At 49.7% G+C, this 20,420-nt stretch overlaps 3 protein-coding genes across 4 annotated transcripts; 2 read left to right on the forward strand and 1 right to left on the reverse strand.

Annotated features, from left to right (window-relative positions):
• The first annotated feature begins 1,202 nt into the window (after positions 1-1,202).
• On the forward strand, positions 1,203-4,722 carry LOC6594804 (dorsal-ventral patterning protein tolloid). Its single transcript, XM_026995031.1, has 7 exons — positions 1,203-1,235; positions 1,420-1,549; positions 1,622-1,833; positions 1,900-2,720; positions 2,787-3,048; positions 3,116-3,684; positions 3,747-4,722. The coding sequence occupies exons 1-7, from the start codon at positions 1,231-1,233 to the stop codon at positions 4,706-4,708; spliced, it is 2,961 nt and encodes a 986-aa protein (XP_026850832.1). The 5' UTR covers positions 1,203-1,230; the 3' UTR covers positions 4,709-4,722.
• Positions 4,723-5,499: 777 nt separating this feature from the next.
• Positions 5,500-12,047, forward strand: LOC6594803 (protein abnormal spindle). The gene is made up of 6 exons (XM_002020182.2): positions 5,500-5,552; positions 5,618-5,794; positions 5,879-6,091; positions 6,167-11,048; positions 11,102-11,403; positions 11,466-12,047. Exons 1-6 carry the CDS (start codon positions 5,538-5,540, stop codon positions 11,742-11,744), a joined length of 5,868 nt encoding a protein of 1,955 aa, XP_002020218.1. The 5' UTR covers positions 5,500-5,537; the 3' UTR covers positions 11,745-12,047.
• A 50-nt stretch (positions 12,048-12,097) lies between these two features.
• LOC6595278 (allatostatin-A) lies at positions 12,098-17,044 on the reverse strand. 2 transcript variants are annotated; one of them, XM_026994808.1, is made up of 3 exons: positions 16,829-17,044; positions 12,978-13,401; positions 12,098-12,928 (listed from the first exon to the last, which is right to left on the reverse strand). In XM_026994808.1, the coding sequence occupies exons 2-3, from the start codon at positions 13,366-13,368 to the stop codon at positions 12,843-12,845; spliced, it is 477 nt and encodes a 158-aa protein (XP_026850609.1). In that variant the 5' UTR covers positions 13,369-13,401; positions 16,829-17,044; the 3' UTR covers positions 12,098-12,842. The 2 variants fall into 2 exon arrangements, with proteins under 2 accessions (XP_026850609.1, XP_002020217.1); XM_002020181.2 differs by having other exon boundaries at positions 12,098-12,913; positions 16,829-17,042.
• Between the last annotated feature and the right edge of the window lie 3,376 nt (positions 17,045-20,420).

The raw sequence follows: 20,420 nt of genomic DNA on the forward strand, positions 1-20,420 counted from the left end.
GTATAATATAATTACATAGTAACTATGTTTTGAAACCAACATAAAAATGCGTTTGAGATTAAACTTCCCTGAAGAAGGTTCAGATTCGCTGAGGATCCTCAGCTCAACAGATATATGGTATTTTATGGCTGCGTTTCCACCTTGTCTTTGCTGTAGGGGCGCCACGAAGATTGAATAGCATTTATTGGTGGAATTACCGAGAAAAGTTTCGTTCATGCGTTTCGGATTTATGATCGCCTCATTAATGACCTGCCCTAAAATGCCCGACACACAACACCTGATCCAGAGCCAAAGCCGGCCACAGGTAGGCAGATGGAAAAGAGCCACAGCCACAGCCTCAGAAAGAGCCAGCAAGCCAGAGCCAAAAGAGGGACCGGGAGAGGACCGAATACCAGAGCGAGACAATGTCAAGGTGTAGGGATACCCAAATCAAAACCCATTGAATGCTAACAATCAAGAGAACAGGCAGACAATGGACAATGGACAACCTGAGTTGCCGATGCGGAGGAGTTTGTGTTGCCTCGGACTCGACCGCGGTGTCGGACTCTGTATCTGCCTCTTCAGGTTTTGCTCGGAGCGCGGACGGTCGTCGGGCCTCTATATGTAGTGGTCATGTTCTTGTCGATGAAGACGACAGATCAGGATCGATTGGGATCGCGTTTTGTTGCCTCTTTCTCTCTCTCTGTCTCTCCTTGGAAGCTCTCTCTGTCTCCCTCTATCTCTCTTACCTGCCTAATCCGTGGAGCGCGAGCCCGTGGCTGAGAAATAAAATTCGAATATCATCGCTTCCAGTATTTAGTTAGAACTTTGAGCTGGCTTGAGGCGGTCGTCCGAATCGAATTCAAGGAGAACGAGTGAAAGAGTCAACGATCCTCAGAAAAATTCCTCAAGGGTCAAGAATGCGCGCCATGCCCCTCATCGGAATGAGAATGAAATTGGTTATTTTGGTTGTAGGAGTCTTGGCCGTGGCCTCGCTGCTTGAACTGGCCCAGTGCCGGCATTTGGATCAGCTGCCAGAGAGCGAGTGCGACTTTGATTTCAAGGAGCAACCGGAGGACTTCTATGGCATGCTGGATGCCGTACAGGTGAGTGCGGTCACGTGGTTCCGTGTCTGGGAATTCAATGTGTTCTTTACAACAGGTGCCCGAGGCACACAAAGAGAGGACTTGGGTCGCCGCTCAGCCCAGGAATCGCATAAAACTGCCAGGGAGAAGCGGAGCACGGCCAGCAATGGGGTAAGTCTTCCGAGCAAGCTGCCAGATGCCCCAAGTGGGATTAGTTCGGCACAATGGCGCACAATTAGTCTGGCGACTTGACGTTGCCTGAGGTGGACGGAAGGCACTTGAGATGCTTCGCCACAATGCGAACGTAAGCAATACCTGAGCTCATAAGCTTCTCATCCCATCCCATCCACCCCAGACGAGTTCAGCGCCGGAAGCAGCATCATAAATCGCGAGGCAAAGCCCTGCTGAGATTACCCCCGCCACTGCTCTGGACCGAAGCCTCCACGGATGTGTTGCAGCCCGCCTCTCCTTACACTCAACCTCTGGCTGAGGCTGAAGCTGAAGGTGAAACCGAAACCGAAACTGTGACGAGGATGAGGATGAGGACGGCAACGCAGAGTAGACGACGCCGTGGCGTGACGGTGCGCAGGGAGAGGACATGGGACTACGGCGTGATTCCGTACGAGATCGATGGCATCTTCAGTGGCGCCCACAAGGCGCTGTTCAAGCAGGCCATGCGGCACTGGGAGAACTTCACCTGCATCAAGTTCGTGGAGCGCGATGCCAAGCTGCATGACAACTACATTTTCTTTACGGTCAAAAACTGCGGGTGAGTCTCGACCTAATCGTCTCTGAACGTATATTGTCTAAAGTTCTGAAACCCCACCCCAATCAGTTGCTGCTCCTTCCTGGGCAAGAACGGCAACGGGCGCCAGCCGATTTCCATTGGTCGCAACTGCGAGAAGTTTGGCATCATCATTCACGAGCTGGGTCACACCATTGGCTTCCATCACGAGCATGCCCGCGGCGACCGGGACAAGCACATCATCATCAATAAGGCCAACATCATGCGCGGCCAGGAGTACAACTTCGATGTGCTGTCGCCGGAGGAGGTGGACCATCCCCTGCTGCCCTACGATTACAACTCCATCATGCACTATGCCACGAACTCGTTCTCCAAGAGCTCCTACCTGGACACGATCACGCCCATAGGAATGCCCCCGGGCACCCACATCGAGCTGGGCCAACGACGACGCCTCAGCCGTGGGGACATTGTCCAGGCCAACCTGCTCTACAAGTGCGCGGCCTGTGGACGCACCTACCAAGAGAATTCTGGCCAAATAGTGAGTCCGCACTACGTGTATTCTGGCAACGGAGTGCTCAGCGAGTTCGAGGGCAGTGGCGATGCGGATCCAGAGCCGGGGGAGGATGGTTCCTTCGATGCCTCGCTGACCAGCTGCGAATGGCGCATCACGGCGACCAATGGGGAGAAGGTCATCCTTCATCTGCAGCAGCTACAACTCCAGCTCTCGGAGAACTGTTCAGAGGACTACCTTGAAATCCGGGACGGCTACTGGCACCGATCTCCCTTGGTGCGGCGTCTTTGTGGCAATGCCAGTGGGGAGATTATCACCAGCCAAACCAGTCGCATGCTCATCAATTATGTGAACCGCAATGCGGCCAAGGGATATCGCGGATTCAAGGCACGATTCGAAGGTGAGTTCGAGCATCAGCATACTCGCAGTCTGTGGAATAATCGAAACCCCCCCTTCTCTTGTTCAGTGGTCTGTGGTGGAGAAATTCAGTTGACGAAGGATCAGTCTATCGACTCGCCCACCTACCCGATGCAGTACATGCCCGACAAGGAGTGCGTCTGGCGCATCAATGCCCCCATCCACCACCAGGTGGGGCTCAAGTTTCAGAGCTTCGAGCTGGAGAAGCACGATGGCTGTGTCTACGATTACGTGGAGATACGGGACGGCAATCGGAGCGACTCCAGGCTGATTGGTCGCTTCTGTGGCGACAAGCTGCCGCCGAACATCAAGTGAGTGGAGCTTGGACACAGGATCCCCAGGGCGATCCCCTACTAACTAGCACCCTTTTCCTTACAGAACCCGCAGCAATCAGATGTACATCAAGTTCGTGTCGGATGGATCGGTGCAGAAGCTGGGCTTCTCCGCCGCCCTCATGCTGGACGTGGACGAGTGCAAGTTCACGGAGCACGGCTGCCAGCACGTCTGCATCAACACCATGGGTAGCTACCAGTGCGGCTGCCATGCTGGCTACGAGCTTCAGGCGAACGGCAAGACCTGCGAGGATGCGTGTGGCGGCATTGTGGATGCCACCAAAGCGAATGGCACCCTCTACTCGCCCTCGTACCCAGAGGCCTATCCAAATGCGAAGCAGTGCGTCTGGGAGGTGGTGGCCCCACCGAATCACGCAGTCTTTCTCAACTTTACCCACTTTGACCTGGAGGGCACCCGGTTCCAGTATACCAAATGCAACTACGATTACCTCATCATCTACTCGAAGATGCGGGACAATCGCCTGAAGAAGATCGGAATCTACTGCGGCAATGAGCTGCCTCCGTTCGTAAACTCGGAGCAGAGTGTGCTGCGTCTTGAATTCTACTCGGATCGCACGGTGCAGCGGAGTGGCTTCGTGGCCAAGTTTGTCGTAGGTGAGTGGGGGTCAGCGAAACCCGGAAATTCCTCAGTTATCCCAAAATTATCCTCTCTTTAGATGTGGACGAGTGTGCTGTTAACAATGGTGGATGCCAGCACAGGTGTAGGAACACCTTTGGCTCCTATCAGTGCAGCTGTCGGAACGGATACACGCTGTCCGAAAACGGCCACAACTGCACGGAGACGCGGTGCAAGTTCGAAATCACCACTTCGTACGGGGTGCTGCAGAGCCCCAACTATCCGGATGACTATCCGCGCAACATCTACTGCTACTGGCACTTCCAGACCGTCCTGGGCCACCGCATCCAGCTGACCTTCCACGATTTTGCCGTGGAGAGCCATCAGGAGTGCATCTACGACTATGTGGCCATCTATGACGGCCGCTCGGAGAACAGCTCCACCCTGGGCATCTACTGCGGAGGACGGGAGCCGTATGCGGTGATCGCCTCCACCAACGAGATGTTCATGGTCCTGGCCACGGATGCCGGACTGCAGAGAAAGGGTTTCAAGGCAACCTTTGTGTCCGAGTGCGGTGGCTACTTGAGGGCCACGAATCACTCGCAGACATTCTACTCGCATCCCCGTTACGGAAGCAGACCCTACAAGCGGAACATGTACTGCGATTGGCGCATTCAGTCGGATCCGGAGAGCAGTGTGAAGATCAAATTTCTCAACTTTGAGATAGAGTACTCGGAGCGCTGTGACTACGACTTCCTGGAGATCACCGAGGAGGGCTACTCAATGAACACCATCCATGGGCGCTTCTGTGGCAAGCACAAGCCCCCAATTATAGTCTCCAACTCAGATACGTTGCTGCTGCGATTCCAGACGGACGAGAGCAACTCTCTGCGCGGCTTTGCCATCTCGTTTATGGCCGTGGATCCCCCAGACGACACTGGCGGCGAGGAATTCGATGCAGTTACACCCTTTCCGGGATACCTCAAGAACATGTACTCCTCCGAAACGGCCAGCGACAATCTCCCACGGACACACATTTTGCCGCCGAGCAGGCTTCTGTAAACACAGTGCGGACTTCTGGGTGTGGTTTATGCATGTTTTTTTTTGTTGATATTTGTAAATAAACTATAAATAAAACTACTTTTAAGTAAACTTTTTTTGTGGAACGGAAGTGTATTTATTTCAAATGCGCGCTCTGCCATTCACAGCAAGCGGTTCCATGTAAAATAACAATATGTAACAAATATGTAGTTACCGTGTAGTTACCATGTAAAACATATAGATATAATAAATTCATCAATCGGATAAATTATATATTTAGGGCTGAGACTCTTGCCTAGCTAATTATAACGAATCGAATATCAAAATTGACAAATTTGACTTACAATGATGGACAGAGAACGATTAACACATTGTTGACCAAGAGGGTATTTAAATATTTCTAAGAAAAAATTGAAGAATGTTGAAGAAATTTAGCCCAGTTTAGTTGAAAGATATCGTGGTCATTTCTTATGCAAAGATGAAGGATAGGATAGACCTATTCTATGTAATATTTTCGGCTATTTATCTGAAGTTGATATCCTGTTTTAATAAAGGGGGCTTAAGTGTGCTTAGCTCGGTTTGTCATTGGTATATTTTAAAAATGAGACCGTATATTTCGGTATATTTGATCGATAAGTCGAGTTTTCAAAATGGCAACGGCGGCGTCCGCGCTCATTTCGACTCCAGATTTTTATATCAGCGCTCTAATTGTTGTTCACTAGTGTTGTGTTAATTGTGTTAATTGTTAAAATTGTAGCTGTGCTCATGGCACTTCGCTGTTAATTAAGTTTTGTGTTTTTGTTCATCGTTGTTGGCTGCCAGTGTTATTTTCGTTGTGCCGGCATTTGCGATGAGTGCCTTCGAGGTTAGTGCCTGTGCGATTCGACAAAGAATTGTCTTTCTGCATTTAAGGATTTATGTACTTCGCAGGTCACAGTTACGCCGTCGCGGCTGAAACAAAAGAAGCACATCGAAGGTCGCGAGCCAGCCGCGGTGGTCATGGCTCCGTTTTCGGCCAAAGCGATTGTGCAGTTCGAGGACGTGCCCGTAACCAAAACAGCCAGGCGCTTCGTGCGCGTCATCAACCCCAGCGACGACGACATTGAGGTTAGTCGGTCGCCGATATAGATCAGTTGGCTGCCTGGCAACTTGTATTTGATCAATGCTAAGCCCCCCCCTTTCGGCTTCTAGGTCAAAGTAACGAAGGGCATCAAGGAGGAGCACAACCTGACCGTCGAGTGGATGGAGCACGTAATTCCCGCGCGCGACGAGGTCTCCATGGAGCTGGTGTGGAGCCCCGGAATGGAGGTGGCTTGCAAGGAGACGCTGCATCTGCTTGATAATAGAAATTTTCGAAAGGACGTCATGATCATACTCAAGTCCAAGTGCAACCAGCCGGTCAAGGTAAGCCCTTAAAGCCTCTCACCAACCCCGTCACTCACCCTTCTGCTTCTCTCTTTGTCTCTCACCTACCTGAAGAACCCTCGCAAATTTCCCACCGTGGGCAAGACGCTGCATCTGAAATCGCCGACGGGCGGCTCGAAGAAAACAAAAAGTGTGGCAGCAGCTGCTGTGCAGCAGAAAAAGCGTCTGTCCGCCGCAGCGGCCCCGTCCAAGCAGCCCTGGCGGTCTTGCAGTGGCTCTCGGACTGTGCGGGCATCCTCGGTCGCTCCCCATGCCCCGCTGACGGAGAGAAATGTTTACAAGCCCCAGGAGGAGTCTGCATTTATCTCGCCACAGCCGCGCACGTGCAAGGAGAACGTTAGTCCCATGACTCCTGCAAATTTGTTCAACATATTAGATACTTTCAAGTTCACACCGCTCACTGAAACGCGCGGACCTGGCCCTGGACTTATGACAGAAAACCTGGCTGACTGGCCCACACCTACCCTCCTCCCAGATGGCAAGCTGCCTGCCGGAGATTTGCGACCCCGTCGCCTCGCCACCGACGAGTATGAAGATCAACCCCCCACGAACAAAACCTTTGATGTTCGGCATTCAGAGACCATTAACATATCGACGGACACGCTGGACTGCTCGCGCTCCGAAGTGCTGCTGCAAACGCCCACTATTCAAAATAAAACCACAACCATTGCCCATGCAACCCACACGAGGGCCTTGGCATGCATTTTCGAGGAGGAGGCATCCAGCCCACCGAAGGCGACAGCCAAGGGCCCCGTTCAAGATTTAAAAAGGGACATCAAACTGGTTGGTTCTCCACTGCGGAAATATTCAGAGTCCATGAAGGATCTGTCGCTGCTCTCGCCGCAAACAAAGCTTGCCATACAAGGCTCGATGCCGAATCTCAATGAGATGCAGATACGTTCTATCGAGCAGAATCGGTACTTCCAGGAGCAGCAGCCGCCGCAAGTGAATACCAAGCAGCTGGAAAGCTCCATTTGCCACGACACGAGCTTGATGTGCTCGCAAGACTTTCTGTTCAGACACACCGAGATCCTGGCCCAGTCTAGTCGATTCAATCTCCATGAAGTGGGCCGCAAGTCGCAGAAGTGCAGCCCTGTGAAGGAGAAGGCCGCCAGTACCCACAAGCGACGCTCTCATGAACTAAGCTTCTCGGACTCGCACAGCAACGAGTCCCTTCATCACCACGAGTCGATGGTCATCTCACCGCCAAAGAAACAGCGGGTTGACGACATCTCCCTGCTGCGCAGTGCAGCTCCAGCCAATGCCTCCGCCAGAAGTGGCAGCTCGTGGACGCCGGCCCAGCCCAAAAAGTTCAAGCTGGCCCAAACGATGTCGCTCATGAAGAAGCCCAACACGCCGGGGCGCAAGGCTAGGGAATCAGCTCCCGTGAAGCTCTACGACTCGGAGCTTTACATGCAGACCTACATCAATCCGGATCCGTTTGCAGCCACAACCACGGCAGATCCGTTTCTTGCCTGCACCATGTACCTGGACGAGCAGGCGGTGGAGCGGCATCAGGCGGACTTTAAGAAGTGGCTGAACGCCCTGGTGACCATTCCCGCTGATCTGGATGCCGACTCGAACAGCAAAATCGACGTGGGAAAGCTGTTCAATGAGGTGCGCAACAAAGAGCTGGTTATGGCGCCCACTAAGGAGGAGCAGTCGATGAACTATCTGACTACGTTCCGCCTGGAAACGCTGCGTCGGGCAGCTGTGGAGCTGTTCTTCAGCGAGCAAATGCGCCTGCCCTGCTCTAAGGTGGCCGTTTATGTCAACAAGCAAGCTTTGCGTATACGCAGTGATCGCAATCTGCACCTGGACGTGGTCATGCAGAGGAGTATCCTCGAGCTGCTGCTCTGCTTCAATCCCCTATGGCTGCGACTGGGTCTGGAGGTGGTCTTCGGCGAAAAGATTCAGATGCACTCCAACCGAGACATTGTGGGCCTGAGCCACTTTATCCTCAATCGCTTGTTCAGGAACAAGTTCGAGGAGCAGAAGTACAGCAAGGCCTTCACTCTCACCGAAGAGTACGCGGAGACCATCAAGAAGCACACGCTGCAGAAGATTCTGTTCCTGCTGCTCTTTCTGGACCAGGCCAAGCAGAAGCGCATCGTCAAGCACAATCCCTGCCTGTTTGTGAAGAAGTCCCCCTACAAAGAGACCAAGGATATATTACTGCGCTTCTCCTCGGAGCTGCTGGCCAACGTTGGGGACATCACGCGCGAGGTGCGCCGCCTGGGCTATGTGCTCCAGCACAAGCAGACCTTCCTCGACGAGTTCGACTATGCCTTCAACAATCTGGCTGTAGATCTGCGAGACGGCGTTCGGTTGACCCGCGTCATGGAGGTCATCCTGCTGCGCGACGATCTCACCCGCCAGCTGAGAGTGCCTGCCATTTCGCGGCTTCAGCGAGTCTTTAATGTGAAATTGGCCCTGAACGCTCTGAACGCCGCAGACTTCCAGCTGGGCGGGGACATCTCTGCCCCGGATATCGTGGACGGTCATCGCGAGAAGACGCTTTCGCTGCTCTGGCAGATCATCTACAAGTTCCGCTCGCCCAAGTTCCACGCGGCTGCCACGGTTCTCCAGAAGTGGTGGCGTCGCCGTTGGCTGCGCGTTGTCATCCAGCGTCGCATACGCCAAAAGGAGTTGATGCGTCGCCACCGGGCAGCCACTGTCATACAGGCCGCCTTCCGCGGCCACCAGATGCGGAAGTACGCCAAGCTCTACAAGGAGGAGCGTCTTCAGGCCACCATCATCATGCAGAAGTACACTCGTCGCTTTCTGGCGCAGAAGCAGCTCTACCAGAGCTACCACAGCATAATCCTCATCCAGCGATGGTGGCGGGGCCATTTACTGGGCCGGCAGTGTCGTCAGCACTTCGGGGAGATACGTCAGGCTGCAATTTTCTTGCAGCGAATTTGGCGGCGTCGTCTTTTCGCCAAGAAACTTCTCGTGGCTGCGGCCACAGCTCGTCTGCAGCGATCGCAAAAGCAACAAGCGGCGGCCAGCCACATTCAGATGATGTGGCGCTGCCATTGCCTGGGCAGGATCCAGCGACAGAAGTATCTGCGCCAGCGCCAACTCATAATCTTTGTGCAGTGTCGAATGAGAGGAAAATGGATAATGCGAAAGCAGCGCCAGGAGTTCCTAGAGTTGAAGAGAGCCACCCAAATCATACAGCAGCGCTGGCGCGCCCTGACCTTGATGAGGAAGCAACGAGCCCACTTCCAGCAACTTCGTTCTTGTGCCCTTAAGCTGCAGACACGCAGGAGGGCCACGCTACAGATGAGACAAGCGCGCGACAGCTTCCAGGCTACCAAGAAAAGTGCCATTGTCATCCAGGAACGCATGCGTGCCACTTGGGCGATGCGTAAGCAGAGAGAAATCTACCGGAAGCAGCGCATGGCTGCTATTCTCATTCAGCAACATTTTCGCTTACGTCTGGATATGATCAAGGATCGAAATGTTTTCTTGGCGACCCGTCGCTGCGTCATTAATGTCCAACAACGCTGGCGCGCCATCTTGCAGATGCGTCAAGAGCGTAGCAAGTACTTGCAGCTCAAATCGTGCACCCGTTTCGTCCAAAGTAAGTTCCGAGCCAAGCGCCTTATGCTGATCCAAAGTCGAGAGTACATCCAACTGAAGAGAGCTGTGTTGGTGGTCCAACAGCGTCGCAGAGCTCTGGTTCAGATGCGGGAGCAGCGCCAGTACTTCCTTCGTTTGCGCGAGGTCACCATCAATATGCAGCGCCGATTCCATGCCCATAAGGCCATGCGCTTTATGCGAGCCAAGTACCGAGGCACCCAGGCCGCCGTCAGCTGCCTGCAGATGCACTGGCGGGCACATCTCTTGAAAAAGCGAGAGCGAAGCCGTTTCCTATCACTGCGTCAGGCAGCCATCACCCTGCAGCGGCGTTACAGAGCCCGTTTGGTCATGATTAGGCAAAGGGATAGCTACCGGCAGCTAAAGAATGCAGCAATCGTGATCCAGCGGCGCTATCGAGCCAAGGAGGAAATGAAGAAGCAGCTTTCCCTGTACCAGAAGCAGCGCGCTGTCATAATCAAGGCCCAGCAACGTTACCGCGGTAAATTGGAGATGAGAAAGCAGCGTTCCCACTTCCAAAGTCAACGCCAAGCGGCCATCCGCCTTCAAAAGTGGTGGCGCAGCCTCCAAGAGATGCATCAACTGCGCCAGGGCTACCGGCGAATGCGCGCCAGTTCAGTGAGCATTCAGCGCAAGTGGCGGGCCACCGTGGCGGCGCGTTATCAGCGTGAGATCTTCCTAAAGACCATCCAGAAGATTCGTCTCTTGCAGCACTTTATCCGCGCCACACTGTGGATGCGAAGGGAGCGCGAAGAGTACCAGAAGCGGCGTCAGGCAGCTGTGGTTCTACAGCGCCGGTTCCGTGCCCGTCAGTCCATGCACGCAGTCCGCGTGGAGTATAAGCTCCTTCAGTCGACTACCATTCGGCTACAGCGCAAGTTCCGAGCCACACGCACCATGCACAAAGTGCGACACGATTTTGTCCAGCTACGTGAGGTCACCATACATCTGCAGCAGAAGTTCCGTGGCAAGCGGCTGATGATGAAGCAACGCGAGCATTTCCAACTTCTGCGTCGTTCCATTTGCAATTTCCAGTCCCATGCCCGTGGCCACTTGGCCCGCAAGCGTTTCCAGGCTCTGATGACACCGGAGATGAAGTATCTTATCCGCCAGAAGCGGGCGGCCAAGGTCATACAGCGCTACTGGCGTGGCTACCAAACGCGTCGTCGCCAGCGCCACCAGGGACTGTTGGCCATTCGAAAGCGTATTGTGCAGCTGCAACAGGAGGCGAAAGCTGCTAACTCGGTGCGCACCAAGGTGCAGGAGGCAGTTAGATTCCTGCGCGGTCGCTTCATTGCCAGCGACGCCTTGGCTGTGCTAAATCGATTGGGTGAGTACCTAAAACTGTGTTTAATGGATCCCTGCCTGACATACTCTCTACAGATCGTCTGTCGCGCACTGTGCCGCATATGCTCATGTGGTGCTCGGAGTTCATGTCCACATTTTGCTACGGCATCATGGCGCAGGCCATACGCTCGGAGGTGGACAAGCAGCTGATCGAACGCTGCAGTCGCATTATTCTCAATCTGGCTCGCTACAACAGCACCACCGTCAACACGTTCCAGGAGGGCGGCCTGGTGACCATTGCCCAGATGCTGTTGCGCTGGTGCGATAAAGACAGCGAGATATTCAACACCCTGTGCACCCTCATCTGGGTGTTTGCCCATTGCCCCAAGAAGCGAAAGGTGACCTGTCCCCTAACACTGCCTTTTTCGATGTCCTTCACACCAGAAGCTTTTCTCTGCAGATCATTCACGACTTCATGACGAACACGGAGGCCATTTACATGGTGCGCGAGACGAAGAAGCTCGTGGCTCGTAAGGAGAAGATGAAGAAGAACGCCCGGAAGCACCCCCCGATCACGAGCTTACGCCATCCATCGCACCAGATGCAGGTTTTCTCGCCCCACGCTCTGCCCAGCCTGGAGCCGGACTTTGGCATCATACGCAACAGTCCGTACACGTTCGTATCGTCCGTGTTTGCCTTCGATACCATTCTGTGCAAGCTGAAAATTGAAATATTTTAGTTTTAGTTCTAGCCGTTAATCGTAAATGTTAAATGTTTGAAACGTTTTCTGTTTTTTAGACCCTTAAATGTTGATTGAAATTGTTAACTCTGTCGAGCGTTTGCCCAACCTGAACATAAATGTAGAATAAGTTACGCTAAGAAAGGGACACTACTTTGAATTGTATAATATAGTATCTGCGTATGGGAAAAGTCAACGAAGATTGTAACTAATGAACTTATGAGCTAAGCTTAGGATTATTGTTTTTTATGAGTCCAGAGAAGCAGAACGAATGCAAGAAATAAATTTGAGAAATGAAGGCAAGTCCCCTACGTGTTTTGCTTGCACCATGCTGCTGTGCTGTTTATTTAGGAATAGATGCATGTATTCACAAAACATTTACATATATTTTGTATGTATGTATGTATATATAGATAGTTAAATTAATAATCACTTTGATACATCAATATTAGTATGCTACTTGTGTATATTCCCAATATTCAAGTTTGTCCTTCTATGCGCCTCAATTTCGGTTATTTTGGTTGCAACGAAATGCCACTCGCAGACTCGAGAGAGTGCCCCAAGTACAATATATGTATCTATAGGTATATATCTGTGTGTGTGTGTGTATTAGCTAATGCCCCATTAAAATGTGTACTCTAAATTGGATTGAATATGCATATATATATGTATATATTCGTATAACATTCTATGTATTTCTTCCTTGATAATTGCACACGCCAGAGTTTCGTTCTCATCCTTTGAGCTTTCTTTTCTTTGTTTTCGTTTTTTCTTTTTTTTGGGTTTTTTATGCAATTTTATATTGCCTTTTTAACTGTTGCTAGTTGCCGCCGTTGAACGTCTGGAGTTAGTAAACTAGTTTGGAAATCATAATGTTTATCGGTATGCTTTATTATAGAATATTCTGTGGGACGAAGGGCGTGCAGGTGGATTCAATGACATTTAGATTAGTTCTTGGAGAAGTTTTACAATACAAGAGTCCTAGAGCCCTTTGCAAATACTTGAATTGATAGTTAAGTAGGTTTCTGGCCCAATTGGCACACGGCTGGATCTGGTTTAGTGTGCCACTTGAGGCGTCATCCTGCGCCGCGGCTGGACTTAACGCCGCCCGAGGCCAAAGTTGAAGGGCTGCGGACGCGTCGTTCGCTTGTTCTGTCTGCCAGGTCGGACTGCAAGGCGGAGAGCTGGCCGATTAAGGGTCAGGATTGATCTGGTCGGGATGGAGGCACTTACCCGCTCGCTCCACTCCCATGTAGTTCGCTGGCGGCACTCGGTAGTCAATCTCGTTGTCCTGTTCGTAGTCGTAGTCGCTGCGCTTGCCCAGGCCGAAGGAGTACGGACGCGACCTCTTGCCCAGGCCAAAGTTGTACACCGGCAGCCGCTTCATGCCCGGTCCGCCGTTGTTGTACATGTAGGCGCGACGGCCCAATCCGAACGCATATCGTTCTACCCGCTTGTCAATGTCGGCGCCGTTATCGGCCATCTCGTCGGCGCCGAGCAGGCCGTCGGCATCGCCCTCGCCGGAGACTGGGCTGCGTTGCTCCTGGCCTATGACCGGCGAACAGGCGATATAGCCGACGCAGCACAGGGCCAGCAGCAGGAGATGGGCATTGAGCGTGTTCATTGTGATGCTGGGGGCACGGCACACGTCTGACTGCTGCAAAGGGGAGACAAAGTGAGCAAACAACGAATAGAATTTTAAGCAATATTTCCCCTCCGTTCGTGCACTGTCACAAAATGTTGCGGCTGACACGGGGCAGGGGGGACAGGCCATGTGGCAGGTTCGTTGTTCGCTGGCAAATACTTATGCAAAGCGAAGAATCGACCAGGAATTCCGCACATATACCCGCACAGCGAATATATGTCAACGGCAACAAATGTCGCCGCGTTGACAGGAAACAGCAACACCAAAAAACAGTCGAAACCAATGAAAAAATGCCCTGCAGAACGCTCAAAAATGTGGCCAAAACTTTATCCATCTCTCTGTCTGTCTGTCATGCGGAAGGTCTTTGGCCACCTGAACTGCAGCAGACAAGTTTTCTGCTGGCCTTGCAGGCCACTTCACCCAAGTGCTCCGCTCGTAAAAGTTAAATTTGATCCGTGAAACGAAAGTCCGTCCTCGGCTTGCCCCCTTCTGGTGCTGTCCTCCAACGTTTGCTGAGTAGCTTAATTCCTGCCACAATTAAGTAGCTGCTACAATTACCCAAAATTTAAGCCGAGCAGCGAGTCGTTGAAGTCCATACCTTTAGTTGGCTTAAAACTGCTCCCCAGTACTCCATTAGCGGAATGGCTGTCGCTCTCCGTCCATCATCGGGCCATCAACATTTGAGGTGCTGTCTACTATTGACGACCCTACTTGTACTCGTATCTTGCACTGTCAGGGCCCATCAATGGAGAGTGCACACAAGCAGAGAACCCACTGAAAGATCGGATTTGCCATTTGCATTGCTTTGGGTGCACTTACGCCCGGACAAAAGTCACGTAGAGGCCGCGGAAAGTGTTGCTTAAATCCCCATCATCTCATCTCAAACTGCCGCTAGCCTTCAGCCGCCTGTCCTGTTGTTTGGTTAGGCAAATGAAGCTGGCTGCCATCAGGGACATGACAATTTTCCATTAGGCCAAAGGCTGGAATCAGTTGCCCCAGCATCTGTTGCTATTCCTTGGCCGCTGACTTGACTTAATGCCAACGAGGATTAGTTTTCAATGCCAATTGATGGCTCGCTGTCGCACATAATGATGTGCAAACAAGGGGCTGCAATTAATTGAAGCCTACGTAAAGGGGCTCTGTCTCTCCATCTCTCTCCCCCTCTAAATGTGGCTATTGTCATAAATTTGTGGAATGCATGTGCAACGGCTAGAGCTAGAACTACAAATCATGCAACAGGTTCACACTATCCACCACACCACGAATCCAAGGCCAGAAGCGCCAACCACATCTGCTCCTATGTGAACCCCCGAGCCGCAAGCTCCGTGTTTGATTTACAATGGCACCGGCATAGCAGGCAGCTGTGCATTTTCCACGCAGGACAATAAAAGCAATGGCTATGGCCGGAGAGACCAGCAACAGCCACGAGATAATAGGCGGAAAATCGTCACATTTGTTAGACTTTATCAACCGCAGCACGGCGACTACAATGACAATGACAATGATGTCGCACTGAGGTGTTGCAGAACCAATCGTAAATCTCCGGAGAGAAAACAACTTTTGTGGAAAGTGTCAACACCTTTCACTATTATTTCCATGTCTGCAATAAAATCTTGTTTGTTGGCCGCCTCTGCCCTTGGCGCCAAATGAGATTCAAAGATTATCTGTTTATGAATTTACGCGTTCGGCAATAACTCTTTTGTATCTCCGGAGCCCTGCCGTGGGCTGTGGCCATAGCTGCGGGACGAGCTTTTTCTCATATCCGCAGCGGCGATTAGTTTTGACCGCCACACAAAATGCAACGGAAATTCAAAGGAGCGGCCAAGGCGATGCCTTGCGCGGCCGTAATTGGGTTTGAAAACTTTCCCGTCTATAGGGGAGATTAGGGGCGAAATGCCTTAGCGGATGGCAGAGCAGAAAACAAGAGCCAAAGGATATAAGGAAATTTGCGTCGGCCAGAGTACAAAGCAATTTCGGCTGATGTGGCAAATTACGGCAGACACAGAGGAGAGTCAGTCTCCTCTCTCCGTTTCCTTCAGGCAGCCGCAGGTGGCCAGATCTGAGGCCACGAAATAGGCGAAAATCGAGCTTTGTGCAATTGAAATTCTCCCATTTTGCACATGTATACTTTTTAAACTCAAAGCCCCGCCAAGGGGCAGCTCCTGCGCCCCTCTGAGCCGCTTAATGAAGTTACGCTCAGGTAATGAAGTGGCTAACTTCTTTGCACCAATTTATGGCGGTTAGGCGAGCAAACGAGCGGCTAATAAAAACCCAGCAGGTCTTGCTACCTCTGGCTCATCTATTGTTGGGGCCACCATTTCCTTGTTTTTCTTTAATTTCACAATGTGCTCCCATATCTATTTTGCAAGCTACCATGCGGTCTGCCCCTTGGGCACACATCATCTCCGGCCCATGCCAAAACTTGCCCTCACATCAATCAACGATTGTCTCTTGATTTGTTTATTTAATATTTTAGCCCTGGCTTTTGGGTTTTTTTCCATCTTATCTTCTATTTTGTCTACATACATGGGACTCTCTGCTTTGGGCGTGCTGTTATTTATTTAATTACAATTTGATTGAGGCTTGTCTTTTGTCTTGTTTTCATGTGATTTCTAACGCTTTCGCCGGCCCTGCCCTGCCCTGCCCAGCCCTGCCTGACTCTAATGTTTTTGCTGTTGATTCTGGGGCCATATGTCAATTGTTGCCTCCAGCTTTGTGGATAATCAAATTGGGTTTTCTCCTGGTGCCAAGCGATTGAAATTGAGCCGAATTGAATTTGAGGCTTTTTCTTGGATCTCTGGCGGGTACAAATTGCATTTCATTTCTCTTGCATACTTTTTGGGGCCGCATTATGGCCTGGGCTTTCGGGGTCTTTTCAAATACGTCAAGGAATTCGTTCGACATTTCGTGAGACGTGTCTCTCTCTCTCTGTACAGAAATACATAGAATTTGTGTATATATCCATTTATCTCGATCAAATTTCTAGTAATAATAGAGAGAAAATTCTGTAATACGAGTACAAGTTTATCGGAACATTTAGTTTGGAAATAATATTTTTTGTTATCTTCCTCTTAACAAAATAGCTTCCATTTTTGGAAATAGGTTAACATTTTTAAATTCTTTTGAATTGTTGATGAATTAATACTGAAAATATAACAAAATTCCCTGCTTCCCGATTCTTTTAAAGCTTCAATATAACTTCTTTTTGTACATACTTCTCAAGACATTTCAAAGCTTAATTGAGTGAGGATTTTTCTGCGAACTTTAAGGCCACAGCAGAAAAATTGTGTGAAATGTGAAAAATATTATTTTTTAATGGGAATCGAATACTAAATAATCACATTTCAACTAAATGAATCTAAAAACTATGTTTCACATATGGTTTAAATTTTTCTTAAGAAAAAAGAGTCTTGTCTTTCAATCCTCAGGCACAACTTACAGCTTATTACAATTGACGATAGGAAAAACTCCCGAAAAGCACAAAAATAGCGAGTAAACTTTCCGAAATGATAAACTATCACCCCGGAGTTTTAATGCACTTTAATGTACAGACGATACACGAGATGAATCAAATATCAAAATGTTCCGCGGCCAAGTGTTTGGGTTCTTTTGCTGAGGCGGCTGCTCCTTCGACTGCTGCACGTTGACAGATCGAATGTCGGTTATGTTTTGAATCCGCATCCGTTGGAGCCGTGGCTCTTATATGAGCGAGTCGTCGCTGCTTTCCTTCGTTTTTGCCGTTGTTGTTGTGGTGGTGGTAGTGCGCCCTTATCAACCAAAAACACCCACACGACAACAACATGAAGGGGAGTACGGCATAGCCGCTGCCACACTGCCAGTGCCAGTGCCAGTACTGATGACGACAATGTGTGGTGAGTTTGCTTCTGTTTCTCAACACGAGCTGAATGGCCGGGCCGTGTGATGGTGGTGGTGTCGGGTCGCAGGGTCCTTGCTGGTGGCTGCTGTCAGCCAGGATGTAACAAGTGGCCATGGCCGTGCTGCATTTTGGTAGAAGCCAAGACACCGTTCTAGGCCCAGACTTGCCCCAACTTATCCACTTCTGGGATACTTTTATGAAATGTGAGGATGGAAGAAGACGTCACGAAGGTGAGTAGGCATCGGAGGCACTAGCTAGGACACTTTAGAACCTTCCAGAGCATGCCAGAGGCAACACAATTGACTCTCATTGCAGAAGGACAGTGCCAGTGCGTATGATAAATGCGGTGTTGAGGTTCATTAAAAGAAAACAAACACCCACGGATTATTCCATACATATGTGAGATTTGCATTCCCACTCCTGCGCCCACATCCTGCAAATGTGAGTCCAACTATTTCTCATTTCGAATGGAAAATTGTCAGCTGGCTAGGCGCGCATTAGTCAAATGCAAGACTCAGAGGCAGAGGCAAGTGCCTCCCAGTGCCTCCCAGCGCCTTGGCCTTAGTCGCCGTCTTAGACCTGGCAGACAACTCGAATGACATGCAGGGCAGTCCCTTTTCCACCGTTTCCCGATGTGGCTGTAGCTGTAACATTTCAAAAGCGAAACGCAAAGGAATTTTATGCGGAATGCCAGCATACATTTCGCCATGTCGCCATGGGGCATGCCACGCCACATTTGTCCTGCTCCGCATTCGTTATGCTCATCTGTGTTCGGTTTGGTTCTGCTATGTCCTGTTTCCTTTGTGCATTATACAAATGTCGCCGCTTTGCTGATTCGAACGCACTTTGTCGTTAGTATTTCGCATAATATTTTCGCAGTGGGGGATACTATTGAAGGTTGTGGTATGCTTCCATGTGGAAAGATCATTGGATTTGTGTATAAATAGTTCGAGAAGAGATTTTGGATATCTTGGCAATGAATCCAAAAACAAATTTCCATTTATTAAAATATTTTTGAAATTTTATATAAACGGCATTTAATACTTCATCTTAATTCTCCTCGAAGAGGGTTTCAGTTTCCCTTCCAGTTTCTAGTCCCTATTTCCATTTTTAACAGACTTCTTTTCCTCTTCATCATAAATATGTTTAGCATCGTTTGAAATGAATCTCCTAACATTATTTCCATACGTTTCAATGCTTTCCTTTCGAAGCAATTACCCACAAAGAGGGGAGGAATAAGCGGCAGAGGAGGAAAGCCATTACCAATTGAAATCCCGCTGGGACGATGCTTAGTTGTAAATAGTTTAATTACAAATAAAAGGAAAAATCGTTTGCTAATTGGAAAATACGGTAAAAATATTCACATTTGATGGGAGACTCCCGGTTCCCGCACATTCTGGCTAATTGCCTCTGAGGAAAATGATGGGAAAGTTGTAGGAAATGTCGCACGAGCGCAGCTTGAAGCCGAAATTGCATTGAGATTTGTAGAGCAATAACAATTTTCCAGGGAAATTTATATGTACGCATGCTTTTATGGCTTTCAATGGCAAATGGCGCTCAATGACGTCAGCCAGTCAAAGGTCTCTCCCATTGACAAACGGAAGATAAAGTTGGGGACTCAATTGCATCGGGGATACAGGATCCCCAAAGGCCTGCACGTGGATATGGCTGGAAGCCCATACTCACCACATGCAATCGATCATAAATCAGGCTGATAAGAACAGCTAATGACATGCTCCAACGTGACATGGGGGTGGGGGTTTGGATGGAAACTGTAACTGAAGCCACAAACATAGCCCAAAGCGTGGCCGGGCTAATCTCGATGGGCTGACACTGGGGCGTCATCGCACCGGAACAGGTTAATAAATTTCCCAACGGCCTAATCGGAGGCCAGCGGCTCATTTGGCCATTTTACCATTTGGCATCTGGCATGTGTGCATATGGCTCTAAGGAGGATAATGGCAGGCATATGCGCCAGTTTTTGTTGGGCTCGTTGCCGTTGTAGTTGTCGCCGTCATGGTGTGACTCGATCTCGCTCTCAAGTAATTTCAATTTTTTGTCCGTTTGCCAGAAGACAAGTTCAGCCATAAATCATCATCTCAAACAAAACAGACCAAAACAAAGAGGAAACAAGTGGGAAAAGCATAGGACACCTTCCGACGATTGCATACCCGTCAAAACGGACTAATTTTTTGATGCTTCAACTATCCAAAAAATCGTTTAACAATGAAATACAGGCGGAATCTTTGGAGTTATGAATGAAAGTGTAATATAGTTAATTTATTGGTTCATTTTGTATGTCCAGATCTTCCTTCAGACCGACAAACAGAAAAACTTGGATATATCGCCTTGATTTCTGAATTTTGTCTGAAATAACAGTTCGATAGTAGCTATATCTATGGATCTGCATAGTTTGAGCACCATTAGTGTCTTTAACATTAACAGTACATTATTTTTAAATTCGTTGTCTTAAAGCACTGTTAGATCCAAGTTCCGTATCGAATACCATATACCCTTGCGATCCAGAAGTACCGGGTGTATATATCTTAAACCTGGGCACAGTTGGCCCGGCCAAAGACAACGAGGCACCCAACCTGTTTGGCCCACACCTACTCCACACACACACACACACACAAATAAAGACAGACGGGCAGTGCAAACTTCCCACCGAAAAAAATGCATAAGCAAAAACATAAAAAATAAGCAAAGAAAACATTTTCATAGCTGTTGTAGTTGTTGCTGCTGCTGTTGGACAGACTAAAAACCACAAATAAAAAATGGAAAATCACGATTTTTATGCAGGTTTTCGGAGATTTTCCCACAACAAGTTATGCCGTCTGGCGGTTTTTTTCCATCTCTTTTAATTGATTCTGCGCATGAGAATAACGCAGTGCTCACAGTGCACTTGAGATCCAGATGAACTTATGCAGTGTTAGATAGTGGTAGCAGCAATAACTCTTCGAAGCAGCAGCAGCTAAAACTAGTAGAAGCGACTAACAGGCAGCGTAAATATGCATTTATAATTAGAAGTCAAGCAGGGCGCCCAGCAAAGTCGAAAGCAGATGGAATGGAGATTTACAAGTGCAATAAGCAGTGCAGCATTCTTCGGGCAGATGCGTAGTCAAGAATGCAGCATGAAGAGGGGGCGCGATCA

Source organism: Drosophila persimilis, unplaced genomic scaffold (assembly GCF_003286085.1).
Source record: "Drosophila persimilis strain 14011-0111.01,24,50 unplaced genomic scaffold, DperRS2 tig00000000-arrow-pilon, whole genome shotgun sequence".
In the NCBI taxonomy this organism is placed as follows: domain Eukaryota; kingdom Metazoa; phylum Arthropoda; class Insecta; order Diptera; family Drosophilidae; genus Drosophila; species Drosophila persimilis.